We start from the raw sequence: 21,902 nt of genomic DNA, 5'->3' as shown, positions 1-21,902 counted from the left end.
TTTTGTGTAAGGTGATTAGTTTGTTCACCCACAAAGCAGGGTTATTTAGTAAGTGGAAGTTGGTCTGTGTTTTCCACAGATAGATCGACTTCTTAGAAAAACCCAAATAATTTAAGAGTAGGGTGCAAGCCTGGTAGGTGCCGAGTACTTTCTATTTCCTGTAATTGCTTAGCTCCTCAAAGAACAGGGACCACAGTGAATTCAACAGAACATGAATACAACGTTATAGTTTCACCAGCAAACTTTTATTTGGACTATATCAATGTAATAAAATGTGTAAAACTGTTACAAGAAAAGAAAAACCTGATAGACTGAAAACTGTTTCTCCAAATGTAATATAGTAACATCAGGAAGGAGTGGAAGAAAAAGAAACACGTTAAAGACAAAAAACATCCAACTGCTTAAAAAAAATTATTACAGTCTTAAAATGCTAAATATCACACAATAGAAATGAACGATGTAAGGTAGAAAATGTAACCACATATATATTAAAAATAAATAAAATAGAGCTATTACAATAAACACATTTGACATTCTGGGTTCAAATCAATGCAAACTTCAGTTAAGTGGATAACTTATGATTTTGCTGCAGAATTTCTACTTTGGAGCTGAACTTGAAAATGAATTTCTAGTTTAAAAAGCAAAATAAAACTGACCAGTAAATCCTCAGTCCCATGAATAGTCAAGTATATACAACATGGAGTGAGGTCTTACTGGTCATAATATACATAGATGACAACCATATATAATCTATGTGTATTGTGATAGACACAGACCAGTGGGGTACAGGAGTCTGGTAGAGGGCAAATATACTGGTCATTGGATGAGTAGTTTTCTGTTCCCTGAGTAACCAGAGCAGGGGCTGCACTAGAATAATCAGGAACCTGCTAGAACCAGTTAAAGCAGGCAGGCTAACGAGGACACCTGGAGCCAATTAAGAAGAAGCTGCTAGAATCAATTAAGGCAGGCTAATCAGGGCACCTGGGTTTTCAAAGGAGCTCACTTCAGTTTGTGGTGTGAGTGTGAGGAGCTGGGAGCAAGAGGCACAAGGAGCTCAGAGGGTGTGCTGCTGGAGGACTGAGGAGCACAAGCATTATCAGACACCAGGAGGAAGGTCCTGTGGTGAGAATAAGGAAGGTGTTTGGAGGAGGCCATGGGGAAGTAGCCCAGGGAGTTGTAGCTGTCATGCAGCTGTTACACGAGGCACTATAGACAGCTGCAGTCCACAGGGCCCTGGGCTGGAACCCGGAGTAGAGGGCGGGCCCGGGTTCCCCCCAAACCTCCCAATTGACCTGAACTGTGGGTTCTTCCAGAGGGGAAGGTCTCTGGGCTGTTCCCCAACCCACATGGTGAATCTCTGAGGCAAGGAAATCCGCCAATAAGTGCAGGACCTACCAAGGTAGAGGAGGAAATTTGTCACAGTATATACGAATCCAAGTGGAAATATCAAGAAAGAACAAGCAAACAAAGAAAAGAAGTGACATGGGTCACTGTTAAGCAGAGTCTATAATGTGGATATCGCCCAAAACAAATGGAAGTTCATTGACTCTTAACAAGAAAAGAGCTGAAGAAGTGCTGACATTACCTATCTTTGATTTTCATTCCAAATCTCTGGCACAATAGTGTGAGTTAAGCCTAATGGGAGTCACTAGGGGTATGCTGGCATCTACATTAATTCCTATAATCTGATTGCATAATGAGAAATAGCACAATTAGCTCTACTGCACTCTGGGTTAAGTGTAGAATCATAGAATCCTGGAAGTGTAGGACTGGAAGGAACCTCAATAGGTCATCTAGTCCAGTCCCTTGCAGTCAAGGCAGGACTAAGTAATAACTAGACCATTCATGACGGGTGTCTGTTTAACTTTTTCTTAAAAACCTCCAATGATGGAGATTCCACAACAACCCTAGGCGATTTATTCCAATGCTTAACCACCCTGACAGTTAGGAACTTTTTCCTAATGTCCACCCTAAACCTCCCTTGCTGCAAATTAAGCCCATTGCTTCTTGTTCTATTCTCAGAGCTTAACAAGAACAATTTTTCACCCTCCTCCTTGTAATAATCTTTTATGTACTTGAAAACTGTTATGTCCCCTCTCAGTCTTCCCTTTTCCAGACTAAACAAACCCAATTTTTTCAATCTTCCCTCATAGGTCATGTTTTCTAGACATTTAATCATTTTTGTTGCCCTTTGCTGGAGTTTCTCCAATTTCCACATCTTTCCTGAAATGTGGTGCCCAGAACTGGACACAATACTCCAGTTGAGGCCTTATCAACATGTGAAACAGCAATAAAATATTGCTTCCTGTTAAATACAAATGTAATACCTGCTTATGATTAATCAACTCATCACATTCAGATCAGAATTCAATTAATATGTCTAGTCTGATGTATCACTTATTAGGCTATCAGCTGAAGAACTGCAGCATGTGCAATCGCACCAAGATGCATCAGTGGTTCTCCACTGTCAGGGCATGAGGCACAAGATGTTGGGCACAGGTGCTCCCAGTCATTCCCTTTTCAAACACTTATCTAAAAGACATTCAGTGTGAATGATTCACATGCTTTTTTTCCATTGCTATTTAAGAGTTGCAATAATATACCTGGACTTCAGCAAGGCTTTTGACACAGTCCCACAAGACATTCTGATAAGTAGGCTCGAGAAATTTGGGCTTGGTGGAACTACCATTAAGTGCTTATAGCAGTGCAGCTGTACCAATGCAACTGCACCATTCTCAGCTGTCTAGTGTAGTAGCTCTAAGATGATGGGAGAGAGCTCCCAATCCACCCCCAATGAACAGCGGTAGCGACATTGATGGGAAAAGCGCTCCTGCCGACATAGCGACATAAGTGGTAGTGTAGACAGAGCCTCAGCAATGTGATGCTGTTGCAAAAGAAGCAAATGCAATTTTATGTCGCGTTAACAGAGACATAGCATGCAAGTCAGAGGAGGTGATAATACCGCTTTACTCGGCATTGGTTGGGCCTCAGCTGGAGTACTGCATCCGGTTTTGGTCACCAATGTACTGAAACTATGTGGAGAAACTGGAAAGGATCCAGACGTGAGTGACAAAGATGATCAAAGGGATGAAATGCAAGTCATATGAGCAAAGGCTGAAGGAGGTATATTTAGCTTGGAAAAGAGGAGATAAAGGGAGGGGACATGATAGTGGTCTTCAAATACTTTAAAGGCTGCCATAAAAAGGAGGGAGAAAAGTTGTTCTCTTTTGCCACAGAGGGCAGGACAAGAGGCATAGCAGATTTAGATTAACTCTCAGGAAAAACTTCCTAACTGTAAGAACAGTAGGACAATGAAACAGACGGCCTATGGAGGTTGTGGAAGCTTCTTCACTGGAGGCTTTTAAAAGGAGGCTGGATAGTCATCTGTCTTGGATAGTTTAGATACAACAAATCCTTCATCTTGGCAGAGGGTTAGACTAGATGACCTTGTGGTCCCTTCTAATCCTATTGTTCTATGATTCTAACAGTTGATTACAGATGCTTTATTTTTAGAAGTGGTTTATAGTTGGTCTCGATAGTTGGGTTACTAGAGAGTATAGATTTTGAGTGTTGCAAATATTTCATTTCTTGGATCTGAGGTTGCCTGGGTGTAAACGAGTGGAATTTGGCTTTCTGCCACCACTCTACAACTCCCTCTGAGGAAAGAGGCACTAGATGAAACAAGGCTACTTTGTCAGGAAGAAACAGAGTGAGACAGAGTGAGAGATCATGGACTAGATTCATAAAAAATGTAGGTATGGTGATGCTCAGCTTCATTATACCTAAAAAATCACTGGGATTCAAAAAGCCTCCCTGTGCAATGAATGGGGAGAGTCAGGTGCCTCAGAATGTCATTCACAAAAGCCAATGTGCTATGTGGCTGCTCACCAAAGCTACCTAATAGGAGAAGTAAAGAAGAAGTGTGTATTCTAAGCCCTGCCTCTCAGCCTAACTCTGGGCTGAAGGGAGGTACCTCCCTCTGTGTGGGATTTCTCAGCTGCAAAACCTCTCTTGAGGTTAGGTGCCTTGCCATTTTTGCAAGAAGATGGGTGTGGGGATGGGAAGAGGAAGAGGGCCCTGCTTCTGAGATTTAGGTACAAAAAGTGGCAGTTTAGGTGCTTAAGCCCTTTTGGACCAATGGACTCCATGCCTTGGTTTCACAGACATTAAGGATTTTTCCTGGTAGCAGCTAGTAGTTATGCTACATGGTACAAGCAAATATCACTCATACAAATATGTTTTTAATTGCTGGAGTCATTGCATGAAACCTTGACCTGATGACTGGATATGTCAAGGAGATGATGGATGCCCCTGGTTTTGGTATTATTAACTGGTCATGGGTTCTTTGCTTCCTTTCTCTAGGCTGTTGCTTAAAATAAGGTCACTATGTTCTTTGTTACAGTGCCACAGGCAACAAAGAGAAGGAAGAGAGACAATATGTACATCAGTTCTCTTCTTTTGCAAGGCCCTTTCCACTCCCATTTTAATTTTGTCATAATCCTTTATTTTTCAGTTCATTAATTTGATTATAGTTATAATAAGAAAACCTTGCCGTAATCTGCATTTCTGTGAAATTATCGATAAAGACTGAAAACCTTAGACAATAGGTGCAGTGAGCTTGCTGAGGCAGCTAACTTTATCTTGAGAAGAAAATCATCATTACTGGTCAAAATGCTGCCTAGTGCCCTTTCAACTCCATCTAGCCCCTGTGCTCTTTTCCTCATGGGAGAGTTGGACATTTATATTAAATTTTCAAATGCAGGTATCTAAAAATAGGCACCTACATTAACCCATATTTAGACAACTAACTAGGATTATCTGATTTTCAGATGGGCTGAGTCTCAGTTCCCATGGAAGTCAATGGAAGCTCTGAAAAATCAGTCCACACTGAGATGTCTATACACAGATTAAGAGTGAAATCCTGGCTCCGGTGAAGTTAAACTCCCATTGACTTCAATGAAGCCGTGATTTCAGCCCAGATATCCAGCCGTAGGTAACTACATTTGAAAATACTGGCCATAGTGAAAAGCAAAACCAGAATTTACTCATTTGTGGCTGAGGCTATGTCTACCCTTAAACTGCTACAGCAGCACAGCTACTCTGATGCAGCTGCGCTGCTGTAGCACTTCAGTGTAGACACTTACTACAGCAATGGGAGAAGTTCTCCTGTTGCTGAAGTTAATCAACCTCCCTGAGAGGCGGTAGCTAGGTCGATGGTTCTTCCACTGAACCTGGCCTTAATCGTCCCTTTTGTGCTTTACCTGACTTTGAACTTTGTGTTATCATTGTCACATCTACGAAATGTGTAAACCATTACCATTCTCATCTGGTAGGATCTGACACAGATGTAAATGACCATGCAAGGTACAAGGCAGTGAAGGATATCTTGTAATCCACTTAACATGTATGCACTGAATTGAACTTTAAATGTTGAGAAAAAATTAATGGGGCCAAGAAGTATAATATTGATCACTAGAGCCTTGCGTGGATACAAAATTTGTATCCGCATCTGATTCACGATCTGCAAACATAGTCCGCGGATATCTGCAGATTTTCAGGGCTCTATTTATCAGTATGCATGTACCATGATGAATTCAATGACAGCTAAATGTTATTTGAAAATGAAATACAACAATAAAATACAGTCAATCAAATTCTTCAAACTATGAACTGAGACAAAATATATTTACAGTGAAAAATTCAGTATGTAATTAAATGCATCACTTTTCTAAGATAAGTCTCAAAATCTTTGTAGATTACATTCTTTACATGTATGAGCTTGTTTTGGTCTATTAACACATAACATTTCTGTTAGCATACCATATGTTATACACATTCTCTTATGGTATGATAAAGCTTGGATTTTCCATTTGAACCACACATTTTTTAGGCAAAGATAGTTAAATTTGTAAGCCTTCATGAGCCATACCAAACATGGTAGATGGAGCTGGATTTAGATATCATGTACTTCTGGATCTATTTTAGTTTTGGCCACATTTCAGAGATAAATGTATGCTTCTTGATATACACAGAATATGAAGTAAAAATTATTCAGTAACAATTAATGTCAACTAATCAATTTTGATTTCTGAGACTCTCCTATTATTTGAACAAAAACAATTTTATATCACAGCAGTCATTTTAGTAAATAGATAAAATTCAAAGACCTTAGATGACATTGCAGTATGTTTGAAAAACAGATGTGATGACATTGCAGTATGTTTGAAAAACAGATGTGTATATAATATAAACCATCTAGATCATGTTTCTTCATACAACTGTTATGTAACACTACAGACAACACATGAAATACTATAAAAAGGCCAAAGAAAAGAAACAGATGATGTATTCCATAAAGCTGGGCACAGGCTGACATGAAAAGGAATAGCTCACCATCCTGACAATCAGAAGCACTAAAATATTTTATGAAATGGTTATCAGTGAGTTAAGAAATTACTTCACACTTAGCCTTACCTATCAGGTAAACATGTATATTTGTCAATAACACATGATCAGAAAACACAAAGGGAGGATTGATAACAAGGGAAACCAATCCTAATACTATACTACAGAAACCTATGTGCTTATTTTACCACTGAAATTAAATACAGTTTATTTATACAAAATATCCATGTATTAAAAACTTTAATGTAAAAGATCACAAGTAGATTGCAATGCTACTTGATTTTAAAAAGCACCCTACTCTACGATTTACTCAATACTCCAATAAACTTACCGCTCCCTTAAAGATGCATACCCTTATGGTGGAGATAAACTGATGTATAGAAGTGACATGTTTTCTTACTGTACAATCTCCTGCATTATATGCATATATAAAACATAAATAAAACCTATGTCATATAATCTGGAAATATTCATCCAATAAAGGCAGTATTTCTGCAAACACTGCTGTCTAAAAACAAACTGTAAATTTTAGAAAAAATATATTAGGCTCAAGGATAAAAGTGGAAAGACGGCACAAGATGTAATATATCTACACTGCACTGTTTCCTGCCTTCCATTTTTAGAGTTCAGTCTCTGTTCAATCCTTTGCGCTAACAAAAGTGTCCTGAGTACCACCATGTGGACAAAAGGAGGTATATAGCATAGGCTCTGAATAACTCTGAAAGGTTTTGACATTAACTAAGCCACAGCAGCTTTATTACTTTCCTGAAGCAAATCTAAACAGTTCCAAATATACCAGCCACTTTAAGAAAATTCCAAAGTTATCTTCATAAATATTGGACAGTAGGATTTTAAGTGATAAGAAATACAGGAAACTGGTCCTGGTATATTCCAAATATCTCAAAACTAATCTAGAACAATTTAAAGGACCTATTAATATTATATCTCATCATATTTCAATTCTAAATATTGTTCTAGCTAAAAATATCCTAGTTCAGAAAAATATCTTGTGCTCTCAGAAAGATAATCCTCTTGTATTAGGCAACATTTACTATAACACACGTTTGTTAACAAACATATAAATGAAATTGAAGAAGTAAAGTAAAATCCTCAAAATAGGTATAAATCAAGGAAACATTAATCTGAAACTGCAAAAAAATTTTTTAAAGATAAAGCCTGCCAAATGAGAAGCATGTTTCAGGCCACATTCTGCTTTCAGTTCTAATCATGTAAAATGGAAATAACACAGTATAAAAGTAGAGTTAATCCAGAATGATGCCATTCTATCCAAACACAGAATGTGGCTCAGCATATTGGAAATGGTATACAGGTACCTGATATTACAAAACACTCTTTTTCTCATGAGAAATTAAATTGGGTCTATATCAAAATGAAAAATCATTAACCAAAAAAGACAGTGTGAAATAAATTAATCATTACCAACACAGTTACTGATGGAGAACTTCAAAATGTTCAGATACAGATTTTAAAAACTCTAATAATGAGTCAAAAATGAGGGGGGGAAAAGCACCTGTTGGAAATGTGTATGAAAAAATAATCTTTTTAAAATTCAAGTAAATTAACATTTATAAAATCAGGCTAGGTAAGTTACAAGCTTTCAGAGTTGTAGTTCAGCCAGGAAAATGCCCAAAATATACAGATAACACCAAGTAATATATCTATATACACTGTTCTGTATAGCATTCTAGAAATAATCATGTCACTTTCTTAAAAGACAGCACCCTTTTTTGGTATTATCACAGGAAGGAAGTGAAGTTTAAAATTAATTTATAAAGTTAAAAAAATATTTTAAATAAGATTTGGAATCACTAGAGAAGTACAAATAAACCAACTTAAAAAAAAAAAAAGCCATGCAATATACCTGACCAGCAGTTCATGTAACTAAACTGAAAACATATATGGCCAATTTTTCTGCTGGTATAAATTCACTGACTTCAACGGAATTATGCCAGAAGAGAATTTGAACCATACAGTCATGGGTGCATCTGAACAAAGCAACCCATTTTAAAATCTGTCTCAATCTAGATGTACTTGCTAGGAACTCTATTCAAACCAAATTTCATTTTCACTGTAGGTTCTCTGAAGGCATACACACTTCAGCTTCTCTAATACCCATTTGCATTCTAAAGTAAAAAGAAAAATTCTTCTGGATGTCTCTTTTGAGGTCCGAGAGGCCAAGATATGGCAATGATCCATTGATAGCTGTGGATAAAGAAATTCTGTCTCCCCTAGCTCATACTGTATATAACCACTTAGCTGAGCACAATCCAAGAGAACCACTAACAACCCGCTGGTAGGATAGAGCTTTGTTTTCCACCATCCCTACCGATTTACTCTGTGGTCCTTGATTACAACTACATTTGCAGTTTCTAGCACGATAGTTTCAAGTGAGATTAGTGAGCTGAAGGTCCCTTCTGGTCTTAAACTCTATGAAACTATAAAACTTGTCATGTAACCCTACATCTATCCCAGGGAATGAATGAGGCTAATACTCAGATGATCTGGCTTCATCTGTTTCAGATAATCCAGAGGGGATCTTGGGGAGAAAAAAAGCCTCTTTTCATTAGCCCTGCAAGACTGAACATTTTATTCATTGTTGTTGACCGGTTGCTAAATTTGATCCACTTCTTAAATGTCTGTAGGATTCATTTCACTTCATTCTATTTTGTTTTCTAGTGATAGCGTCTGCCATGGTAAGAGTCACACAAAGCGTTTGGAAACGGTATCCAGTTATGCTCCATGATGCCTTTCCAAAGTGATTTTCACATGTTTCTAAGCCGTCTTGTGGCATCCAACTAGTCTTTTTGCATTCTAATCTGTCCCTGTACAGATATCCTTTTTTTGGCCCGTACTGTTAGTGTAATGAGGTAATCAAGGAAATACATGTTGCCCGGGTACCACTTGCTGAGTTTTAAAGGTTGCCTCATTGACCCTATCATTGTCTAGTACCTACACTCTAAAGTAAAAGGTCTTTACATTGCAAGCAGGGATAATGCCTGCCTACCAGATTAATTTGAGTGTAGACAACTCGGAGACCACATATTATATGGTTATAACTATTTGTTGAAGGATGTGCCATCACTAATTTAGTTCCAAGCTAAAAATAAAGCCAAACCCCCAACAACTGGCTATCTTGGATTTATGCACCTGAAGTTAAGTGAATGAGCCAGTTCTGAACTGGATTATCATTCAGTGATAGGAAATGCCTTTATTGGCCAGATATGATAAATTTCTAGACAGTCTGAATCCAGCAATATGGTGCACAAGGGTAGAGAGGATATCATAACAAAATCTTCATCTCCCCCTTTGGCTCCACAGAAGTAATTCAAGCGAGCTTGAATGTCCTGGGTGTGCTTTGTAAGCATAGGTCAGCTGGGTGTGGAAACCTATGCCATGACTTTCTGAAGTGAACAGTAACATTTGGTATGAACAGAGTTCCCCAGCACCCTACCTAAGAAAATAAACTTCAGTGTGAACATGTGAATTTAAAAACTCTACAACTGTAATTCACTCTGTAATAAGATGAATAAAACCAGTATTAACAAGACTGAAAAAATCTGTACTGTCTTAAGATCATCAAGTTGTAAGAAAATAAATTTTGTTTGAAGAGAAAAGCTCATAAGAACTATTTGGGCCTGTTGCCTCTCTAAACCAGAGAAACAGTAAAAATATAACACATGGAATGAACTCACAAAATCATATCAAAACTCCAACACAGCAATTAATGTAGTAAAAGGCTCGATATAAGTGCTCTATAAAATGTCTATATATTGTGCAGTATATATATGGACAAAATGCACTAAGTATTATGAAGATTAAATTGATTCATAAAGGGAAATAAGGTATAAACATGAACCAAAGTGTCTCTGGAGGGATGTTTATTTCCCACTGGCACGCTGTCGAGCCTGAGATACGTGATAGTAACAATCTGCTGGGTTGCACCTTCCGCTCGGCCCTGAAGGCCCCTGGGGACCTGGTGATCCTGGAGGGCCTGGGAGGCCTGGCACACCAGTGGCTGATAAAATAAAGATCGCAATTAGCACAGACATCATAACTGTGCAAATGATGAGCCTCTTGGTATCCTCAAAAGCCTGCTCCTTCGCACCAACTAAACAGCAAGAGGCATGGAGTCTGATTCTGACCTCAAACCAAAGAAAATCAGGGGTTACCTTATGAAAATCAATGGGATTACACTGGTATAAAACTGGTGTGAGATCAGAATCACGTCCAAAGACTGCATACAACAATAAAGCTAGAGACATTTACCTGAAGGGCCAGGTGGACCAGGATTACCTGGGAGTCCAATACCAGGCTCACCTCTTTCCCCCTTCTGTCCTCTGTAACCTACAAAGGATAAAAAGATAAAAAGAATAAGAGTGCCCAGTAATTATAACTATCTTTTTTCTAGGCACCTTACTGACACAAAGCTACCAAAACAAACGTGAAAACGGATGCCCATTTTTTCTGAGGCTGGTAATCCAGCTATTGTACTATTTACCTTCCTTTTATTACACATGAGAAGATTTCTACCAGTAACTGATGGATCCTGAGACAGAAGAGCATCAATGGATCAATTGGCCTCACCCTTTCCAAAGATTTTCTGCTACTTTGGTAAAGACTCCAGGATAAAAAAACTGAACGTATATCCTGCTTCAATATTAACCACAGGGTGAAATGATATATGGTACCAAACAAAAAACTTAAATGTAATAGAAAGAGTAAAAAACCTGCCTATGATGTATCTAAAGAAAGATTATGGGACTTGACAGTCTGTTTAACTAACCTAATTTGCTACAATGTGCTCATTGTAGTGAATAGAATAGAATGCCAGAGGATAGTTTATATACCAAGGTAGTCAACTTTCTGACCACCGGTAGCTCAACATCTCTCAGGAGCTACTGCATCTAATTTTTTATCATTTGTATTATGTGTGTATTTTAGATGGTAAGATTTTTGGGCGGGGCCTACATCCTTCTGAGGGTTTGGAAAGTACTATGCACAGCTATGCCACTATATAAATGGGAGGCGGGGGAGGAGCCCTTTAGTTATAGCGTACATCTACAGCTGTCTTCACTTTGAATACAGTGTTGTTAGAGCCTGTGAAGATTATAGGTTCCAGCATGCAACGGACTAGTGCTCACATGCATGGCACATTTGGATTTGCGCTCTGCACAGGCCACTACTCTGTACTGAAGATGAGTGGTTATGTTTGTTCAATTGTATGCAAACAAATTCAGCCCTCAGCTGCATGAGAATTAGGTTCAGCCCTCCTGTTTCTTGTCAAGTTGTCTCAGCTGGGAAAACTCTGGATGTCCTTAGAATAGCAGTACAAGGGTCACTGAAATAATAATATTCCTTACAATTTACCTCATAGTCAAAAAATAGGCCTGTGACTTTTACATTAAAGCAAAATGACTGATGGGAAATAAATATAATTTAAGAGGAATAATAAATCTGACACCAACACTTAACTTTTATAAGGTGTTTTGGGAGGCCCATTCCTCCTCCTCCATGCAAGAGTAAAAGTGGGTGGGGTGGTGACATACACTAAGAATTAATGCTCCATCCCTGGTTAAATATAGAATTGCAACAGAGAAGATTAAATTTGCTGTGGATAAGGTACCAATATATTTCCAGTGTCTTACTATGTCAAGTAAGCTGCTCCTTTGTGGAGCAGCTGTCCCCCGATGAGAGGAAAATTAGAAGAGAAGGATTGTGAGGTGACCAATGAGTACTGAGTCAATTGTTATCTGAACAATAAAGGGACTGGCAGCTGTATGGCCGAAGTAGCCAGTTAGCAGTACTACATGGCAACACTACTTCATGTGACAACTCAAGAAGAAAATGGGAGGACATATAACTATTGTGGGCACCAAATGAAACTATACAATAGAATGGTACGCAGATTCATACAATTTTTCTATTAAACACAAGATCATCTTAAATTTCAACAGAAAACCTATTATCAATTGCCATCATCCTTTGTCTCAGAATAAAGCAGCAATTGGTAATTTAGTCTCCTCTCTCAACATCCCAACATTCCCCTTCAACACTGAAATGATAATTGGAGTACATAAAATCCCAACCAGTAGAATATGCATGCAATGTGACATACAAAAAACAGGCAGGTATCTAAAAAGAAAACAAGCAATTGAATAATTCAGAGAGAAAAAAACCTCTCTTTACATCAGCCGTGCATTCTGGTGGCTGAGCCCCATTAAACAGAACTGTCTAAGACATCCACACACAACTGTGAAACCCTCAATAGGAAAGGTGAAGGAGCTTATATTCAGTAATGGATCTTGAATTTGTTTTTAAATTGCCATGATTAACAGTATTTGTGACTATATAAGTTAGCTGGCTATGGAAGTTTTGTGCAATTCATTGCAGTTGCTACTGTTTGTGAAGGTCAATCACATAATTAAGAAGCTGATTACATTGCCTATTTATTATACCTCTATGCGTCTTATTTTTACAATTAGTAGTTAGAGTACAGTTTATCAGAACAAACCCAGCTAATTATACTTTAACAAAACAGTGCTACCATTAATCATTTATGTTTTGTATTTCTATATGCATGGGGCACAAAGAAATCACATTTAAAATACATCATGTTTACAATCTCTATAACGTATCATGTGTACATAATAAGGTGGTCAGAAAGGGACTGAGGCAGATTGACAAATTCTGTAAACATTACTGAATTTCAAGTCAATAATAAAAAAACCCTCAAAACCAATAATATATACAGCAGTCCACCAAGGCACATTGTATGAGTGAAAATAGAATAAACAATGGCTAACTGTGTTTGAGTACATATACAAATGAGTATTTTGTACATATTGGCATAGTAAGTTTCAATGATACCAACATTTAATAAAACATTTCTCAGGTAACTTTTCTAAAAATAATGCTTTATTTTACAGTGTGTGAACAATACGAAAAACATGTAAGTATATTATTGGAGCACCTTTCTGAAACAATCCAGTATTTAACTCTTGCAATAACACAGTCGATTTTATATGAGGTATATTTTATGCAGAAGTAGGTCCCATGATTACACTTCTGGAGGATAATATCACAATCTACCTGAGCAAATTTTTAACAAACTCATCTGAGGCACAGTGGAATATAACTATCCACCTAAGCAAGGTTTTAGGTTCATTACAAAAAACCCAGGCACAGATACAATGCTGTATATTTTCTGTTGGCAGAGTTACAATTTCAGTAACAGGTTTTAATTTAATTCAAAAGGCTCACAAAGGCAACAGTTTCCCTAAAGCCTTTTAATTGTGTTCTGGAAGTTTTATTTTGTTGTAATTCTTAAAACAACAAATACCGAGAAGATTTAGGTCCACCAGTATAATATGTGGATAGTTTTGGTAAACATTGAGTAGTGTGCAGAAAATATATACTAAAATGGTAGAGTGCTGTTTTCTTCTCATAGACTGATTTGACTGGAATTTTACATACAGTTTCAATATAGTGCTAACTATCACCAATATCATCATCATTAATAGTCTGTCAGCAGCATCACTACTCTAATCCAATAGTATATATTCAGGAGAGCACAATTACATGCCTGAGCATTTTGGAGGAGAAAAGTCACTGAGTTATTTAATTCAGAAAAGCTTCAACAAGATTTTTTGTATGCAGTCCTGAGTCTCTTCTCCCCACACTGATACTCATGGGAGCTACAAGAGTAGTGTCTAGAGAAATATGAGGCTCTTTAGCATACATGAGAAGGGAAAGGACAACAATGCCAAAATATCTGATGCATTTTACTGAGTAAATAATCTAGATATTAAAGAACTCTTAAATACAAGAGACCATACCATAAACAGTTGTAAGAACAAAATTCTCCTGTCTGATCTCCCCTGGATATTTTGTGTGTAGGGCCAGTTCAGCCAAATCTGTGGCTGCAAGGATCATGTTTACTGCTTACGCTCTAGTGTAATATGATATATGAAAAACAAACTGCTTCATACAGAAAGATCTCTGCCCTTCCCTTCTTGCTCTCAGTTACACCTGTGCAAACTCACTTAAATCAATGGAGTTGATTAAGTCCGTTACTATAACTTTGAACACAATATAGACTCACATGAATGCTACTGCTGCAAATAACTTGTAAATCAATTGCATATATTTGTGTATGATATTTGTTTCCTTTAAGACTCTGCTTACAGTATAATAAAGTCCACGGGGTACCAACGGCTCTCATTAAGCTGGTGTTTTACATTTCACTGGTAACACTGCCTTATGGTATGGTATGTTACAATATTCGTACTGTATACTTACTTTTAAAAAATGAAAAAGAAATGTAAAAAAGTCTCACTCACTATTACATAAAGCCTAACAGCTTCACTGCTAGTCCTGTATTGCAGCATCTGTGCTGCAACTTTTTGTTGATATTATACCACTTCACTCCAATCCTAATGTAACATCATGATTATTTGTATCTGATACATTGTGTCTGATGCACCTACCAATGAGGTTAACATCAGTTTTTCCTTGCATTATAGGAACATTGTCAAGGCTTGCAGGGAACAATTCTGGGCTTCATTAAAATTTTATGAATCTGCTCCCAATGTTCTAGTGATCTCTTAAGTATGAATGGTTTTTTTTTTGTTTTAAAATTTGAGCACTGAAGCACTTATGCACCGGCAACCTTTACTCTTCTCAAAAAACAATGGCAGAACTACAGTTTACAGTTTAAAATAACCAATCCAGTGCACATTATCTCTCTGGTATACCAGGTGTGCACATGAACATACCCTGCTGAACCTAGACACACATGCACATAACATGCTATCTTGCTGAGACTAGACATACATGTATGTTACATGCTTCCCTGAAGAGTCTGTCTACTACATTTTTAATTGTCTCTGATTGTTCAGTATTTTAAATTTTGTTGCCTGCACTCAAGAATGAAATGAACAGGCATAGCAGGGAAGGGCATCTAATGCTTGTGTGTCCTCTTTGGTTTCTCACTACTGATGTAGAGGTAGGTAGGTCAAACTTTTTCTTTTTCTTTCCTTTAAAGTGCAATTTTATATCAACACGTCTATTTTTTATGCATCAGAGGTGGGAATGCCTCTCATTTAGCTCAAGGCTTGTTATTTTATAAACAGTGTACTGAAATGAAGGGTAAAGTATGTGGGAATCCTGTGTCAATGGGGCACTACTTTTACTTAAGAATAAAGCACCAAAAATAAGCTTAATTTTTCTATAAGTATAGCTACCATCTTCACTTCTTGAAACTCACTAACTTGAAGTAATTCATATTACAGTTTACTACTTCTGAGAGTATCCACCATGTACAATCTCATTGAACAATCTAACAGTGGCATTAAAGTTGACCATTTACAATGATCTGAATACTTAGATAATTAACAAGTCACTGTTGCAAAACTCTAATCCCTTTTATTGCCTTCCTTGAGCCTTTATTCTTGTTTGTTCTTCTTATTCTGAGCTCATCACATTTTTCAAGCTTCAATCAAGGGTTTGCTCTTATCAGTGTTAATAGTCTTTACTCTTCTTTTAGCTCTCCACTCCACACATCTTCAGATTTGCTTTCATGTTCTTCATTCCAGTCTGACTTGCTCTGACTCCAGAGCAGACCAAACTAACAAAAGATAATAATAAAGAACTACCTATACATATACTGTAAATTATATACTACCCCCAAATCATTTTTATATATTTTATAAATTCTTCTGCCATTCTTTTCCTATTAATTTCCCATGCTAGTGTGGTTTGTGATGAAGTACAGGAGAATCCAATTATAATGAACTCAGTTTCTGTGAAACTAAATCTATGGTGAAGGACGGTACAGTAGAATCAAAGTCCCAAATTGTTTCAGTGCACTGCACTGTGCAATTTGCAGTTTTGAATATAGTGAAAATCCAATTACTGTGAAACTGTTTTGTGAAAATAAATGACTTCACTGTAAGAGAGATACATTATATGGGGAATATTCTTTCCCTCAGTCTTTTCTCATCAGTGTTGTCTCTGGATCAGAGCTGCAAGAACTCAGACTTAGAGCTCAAATCTTTGCTTCTCAGGAGATAACCTGGTTGCCAGAAATGTGGTATCAGATATATTAAGATCTACAATTGAGCATTGGTATAGTTTTTCTTCCATGGGAATGTGTTTTGGACCAAATCACTTCTATAGCAGGTTTAGATAAGCTATCTGTCAGTATCTAAACTTTATCATTTATTAGAATAAAATGCATTGATTAGGCGTTTTTAATAAGGAAATACCACACATTTGCTATGGGTTAATTTATAGATTTACTCTGGAAATGCAGTAGTATGGTTTTAAAAGTTAATCATTAGGAAGCTAGATATGTAGTTCTAATTTAACTATCATTAGCAAGTATACGAAGACTAAAAGCACAATACCTGTGGACATTTTATTAGAAACCCTACCTTGAGGTCCAGGTTCTCCTGGTGGCCCTGGTAATCCATCTTTTCCTGGTGGACCTGGTTTCCCATGACCGTGGGAAGCTAACATTGCAGCTGGCAGCTTCAGTTGGGATAGAAACTGAGCCATCCTCTCTTCATTAACAAAGGACATAGAAAAGAAAATGTGTAAGAGATTTGGTAGCACAACGTATGAAAATCACTAAAACTCCAGCCTCAATTTCCAGACTAATCCAGAACTAGTTACCAGAAGTAATTTTAGCTAATCATTTAAACAGATAATACCTTGATCTTACAAGGTGTTGGATACTCCTGTAAGCACTGAGAACCTTCAACCTCTTCGACATTAATGGCAAGAGTGCTTATACCTCCCAGAGTTGAGCACTTAATGAATAAGCACTAACACTAATATTCTGCTATATATATATATTATTTACAGTTCCCACCATCTCCTGGTGATAGAAGTATACAGATACATGGCTATAGAACAGTATATAACCTGAATGAAATTCACTCCTGTGCAGAGTCCACACAACATCTATAATTCCACTTAAGGTACAAAAACAGGGCTTAAGTTAGACTTAAATTCTACACATCCTTGTACTGGCTGACCTCTGCACTGGGGTGAATTTCCCTCTATGGTTACCTTGCTGACCTGATGGAGTGTCTGAAGGTGTTAAACCTAAAAGTGATCACAGTTAAAAGTAGAGCCAAGTCAAAGTTGTCAGACACTTGACTTGTCAGGGAGGATGCAAGTAACCCATTTCCCAGTGTGTGGAGAATGAGGAAATGCTGACTTCATTAATGAAGAAAAACCATGTGGGTTCCACTAAGTCTTGCTGGCTCACTGCCTCTGAGATACAGGAATTGGAAGTGGCATATTTAGGATTTAGCTTTTGGGCTAGTTGTTGGAGTGGCAAAGAAACTGCTTATGGTGGTTGGGCAATTTCCTAATTACAACCATGTCTGCTGCAGAGATTTTCAATTTAAAATATTAATATTACATGAGAACCAGACCAATGGTCCATCTAGCCCAATATACTGTGGCCAGTGCCAGATACTTCAGAGGGAATGAACAGAACTGGGCAATTTTGAGTGATCCATCACTTGTTGTCCAGTCCCAGCTCATGGTAATTGGAGAGTTAGGGACAATATAATCCACTTGCGGCTGCCTTATTAACTCTTTAGATGTAGTCAAAGATTGTTACTGTATATTTCGTAATTCATTCTAATGTTGTGGATTCAAAACTTTAACTCAAAGTCAGAACATTTCTGGGCTTGAATTCCATTCATCAGATAATTTGAATAAAGAGCCGCATTGGCAGAAAATAAAATATTAAAGTGAAAAATGGAGCAGAGAACAGGCAACATACAATTCTATTTTGAAACACAACTGTGGGGTTCCAGGCATATGAATGACTCCAAATCACTGTATTTATGGTGCTGGATGTTCTGCATAGAAAAACATATGCACAAATGGCTTTCTATAGCATGCAAGTTCTGCTTTTTTAATATTTCTGTGCAAGAATGACAACACACAAACATAGGGCCTGATCCTGTATCCACTCGAAGTACAGGACTCCCATTCTCATCGGTGGGAGTTCCACTTACAGAGTGACTACAGAAACAGGCTTACACCAATCTTGTAACACACTAAATATTATTCTGCATAAGTTTGGCCCAGTTGTTAGTGCCTGGATTGACATGTTAGAGGGACAGGTTTGATTCCTGAGCTTTGCAGGGCTTTGAAGGCTGCCATCATAAACCAAGCAGAGCCAACTGAGGGGGGGGGGGGGGGGGGGAGCGGGGAAGGAAGGAGAAGGTACAGGTGGAAAGTAAGTTTCCACTGAGGACTGGGAATAGGAAAATTCTCTCTTAAGGGTATACTAATTTATTCCTCAAACAGGAAAAAACAAACAAACAGCCCTTATTGGTGTTCAACATCCACACCAAAACTAGTGCCAGCTGTGAATACAAACAGCAGAGCATTCACAATTAAGGTCAGAGAAGTTAGTGTACATGCTAGAGTTGATTGATGTATTTTTTTGACTAATAATCCTTTTTTTGGTAAATTAATTCTTCATAAACCAGTCCTGATTTTTTCAAGTGTGTCTGCTATTTGTATATATGTGATGAATAACTTCTACAAATATTTTTCAAACTATGAGTTGTCATTAACGGTTTGCTTTGACTATTTGGTTATCATCGTTCATGCTGTGAAGAGATCTGCCAAAATGACATGGCATTACTTCTGCTTCCCGACTAGATAACTAACTTTCAAAATAGAACAGCAAATGACTACATTGCAGTAAGAATTAATGGCTGAATAAACTCGCCTAAATTCATGAAACATTCACAATTTGCAAATATTTTGGGAATTCATGACAGAGGCTGAACACTCACAAATAACATACATTAATTATTGCCTTAAGCCAATATCTCAACTCCTTTTAGGAACGGTTTAATATTTCTTAAGTAAAGAGGAGACATAAATAAGAAAACATGTCAAAGAGTAAAGAGAGTATCAATGTATATTTCAACACCCAGGACTGAAGTTAACATGACAATTCCATCTGAAACACACAGCATGCAGAAAAGCAGTTAACATGTGTAGTAGTTTTCTAAAGAACTGACATTATAACTCTTTAGGCTAACTTATTTATGGAGAAAGGACAATTAAATAGTTATTTTGGAATGAGACAACTGTGCAAAAAGTGAAGCTTAAATACATTTCTAGATTATCTCTCATACATATGATATACTATACACATTATTACAGCGGAAGTTTAATGTTAAACTAGCTAACAGTTATAACTAATAGTTAAAACAATTTTAGCTAATACACCTCTACCCCGATATAACGTGGTCCTCGGGAGCCCCAAATCCCTACTGCGTTATAGGTGAAACCCTGTTATATCGGGGTAGCGGCGGCAGGGCTCCAGCAGTGATTTAAAGAGCCTGGGGCTCCGGCCACGGGGAGCCCAGGCCCTTTAAATCGCCACCCGAGCCCCGCTGCTGGAGACCCGGGGTAGCGACGGCATGGCTCCAGCGGTGATTTAAAGGGCCTGGGGCTCCCCACAGCGGCCAGAGCTCCGAACCCTTTAGAATGCCACCAGAGCCCCACTGCCGGAGCCCCGGGGTAGCAGCGGCAGGGCTCCAGCGGTGATTTAAAGAGCTCCGGGCTCTGGCCACTGCGGGGAGCCCAGGCCCTTTAAATCGCGGGACGAGCCTCGCTGCCGCAGCTCCGGGGTAGCAGTGGCAGGGGTCCAGCGGTGATTTATAGGGCTCGGGGCTCCTTGCAGCAGCCGGAGCCCGAGGCCCTTTAAAGCGCTGCCTGAGCCCCGCTGCCGGAGCCCCGGGGTTACCGCGCTATATGTGAACCCGTGTTATATCGGATCGTGTTATATCGGGGTAGAGGTGTACTTAAATTTAATTATTATTTTACATATATTGTCACAGGGTTGGGCCAGATGGCAATAGGAGAGTGACAGAAGGCAGATATATTAGCCCCAGATTAAGCAGGTCCCTTTTCCTTGGGTAATGTAACAGGAGTGGTTCCAGAACAATCAGGAACTTGCTGGAACCAATTATGGCGAGCAGGCTAATTAGGACACCTGGAGCCAATTAAGAAACTGGTAGAATCAATTAAGACAGGCAGGCTAATCAGGACACCTGGTTTAAAAAGGACCTCACTTCAGTCAGTGAGGGGCGTGCAAGGAGTGGGAAGTGAGAGGGCGTGTTGCTGGTGGACTGAGGAGTACAAATGCTATGTGGCATCAGGAGAAAGATCCTGTGGTGAGGATAAAGAAGGTGTTGGGAGGAGGCCATGGGGAAGTAGCCCAGGAAGTTGTAGCTGTCACACAGCTGTTACCGGAAACACTGTAGACAGCTGTGATCCACAGGGCCCTGCACCCCAAACCTCTGCCCCAGCCCAGAGACCACCCCAAACCCAGATCCCCCTCCTGCACTCCAAACCTCTGCCCCAGCCCAGAGCCCTCACCCCCCTTTGCACCCTGACCCCCTGGCATAGCACAGAGCCCCATCCTGAACCCCAAACACCTCATCCCTGGTCTTACCCTACAGCCCACACCCCCAACTCAGAGCCCATACCCCCTCCTGCACCCCAACCCCCTGCCTCAACCCGCAGCCCCCTCCCACACTCTGAATCCCTTGGCCCCACCCCCAGGCCAGAGCCTGTACCCTCTTCCACACCCCAACCCCCTGCCTCAACCTGCAGCCCCCTCCTGCACTGTAAAACCCCTCATCCCCAGCCCCATCCCAGAGTCTGCACCCCCAGCCAGAGCCCTCACCCCCTCCTGCACCCCAACTCCCTGCCCCAGCTGAGAGCCCCATCCAACACCTTTAACCCCTCATTTCTGGCCCCAACGTGGAGCCTGCACTCCCAGATAGAGCCCTCACCCACTTCCGCACCCCAATTCCCTGCCCCAGCCCAGTGAAGAGTGAGGGAGAGTGAGCCACCAAGGAAGGGGGAATGTAGTAAGCAAGGGGTGGGGCTTTGAGGAAGGGGCAGGGTTAGGGTGTTCGATTTTGTGCGATTAGAAAGTTGGCAACCCTAACTAGATGTCTGCCTATGACTTTGAGAGTTAATATGAAGGAGACAGACTATCTCACTGGAAGATTTTGCAGGTTATTAGTATAGATGTCTTTGGTTAGCAGGTGGCAGTAAATATCCAAACCTTTTATCTATATGAAACAAGGATGGCTATATTGTGGGAGAATAGGCTTTCTGTGTCTCCTTATCAACCTCCAGGCCTCCCATCAAAACCTTTAGTGTGAGTGAGAGAGAGAGAATGTCTACAATGCAGAGTTTTGTCACCAAAAGTTATGCTGCTTTAATTAAAGCACTTTAATTAAACCGCTGTTGCATGTCCACACTGTGCTCCTTGTGTCGGCAGAGTGCATCCACACTAGCAGCTCTTGCACTGACACAGAGAGCAGTGCACTGTGGGTAGCTAGCCCACTGTACAATTGGCCGCAGGGTGTTTTGGGAAGGGTTTGCAATGCCTCATGGGGAAGGCACAGCATCAC

The 21,902-nt window shown here is 39.2% G+C and overlaps 1 protein-coding gene across 3 annotated transcripts in view; it reads right to left on the bottom strand.

The window, feature by feature from the left end:
* Nucleotides 1-234: 234 nt before the first annotated feature.
* COL19A1 (collagen type XIX alpha 1 chain) overlaps nucleotides 235-21,902 on the bottom strand; it is a 323,634-nt gene continuing 301,966 nt past the window's right edge. For 2 of the 3 annotated variants that reach the window (XM_042848857.2, XM_008178207.4), the window contains exons 48-50: nucleotides 16,860-16,988; nucleotides 10,693-10,770; nucleotides 235-10,441 (exon numbers count right to left, since the gene is read on the bottom strand). In XM_042848857.2, the coding sequence (XP_042704791.2) occupies nucleotides 10,305-10,441; nucleotides 10,693-10,770; nucleotides 16,860-16,988 (344 nt within the window). In that variant the 3' untranslated portion in view covers nucleotides 235-10,304. Of the gene's footprint in view, nucleotides 10,442-10,692; nucleotides 10,771-13,319; nucleotides 16,052-16,859; nucleotides 16,989-21,902 lie in introns of those variants that run through there. The other variant, XM_042848856.2, reaches the window with a different exon arrangement.

Source organism: Chrysemys picta, chromosome 3 (assembly GCF_011386835.1).
Source record: "Chrysemys picta bellii isolate R12L10 chromosome 3, ASM1138683v2, whole genome shotgun sequence".
NCBI classification, from domain to species: Eukaryota; Metazoa; Chordata; order Testudines; family Emydidae; genus Chrysemys; species Chrysemys picta.
Note: the sequence above shows the minus strand (reverse complement) of the source record. Positions and strands in the feature narration are given on the sequence as shown.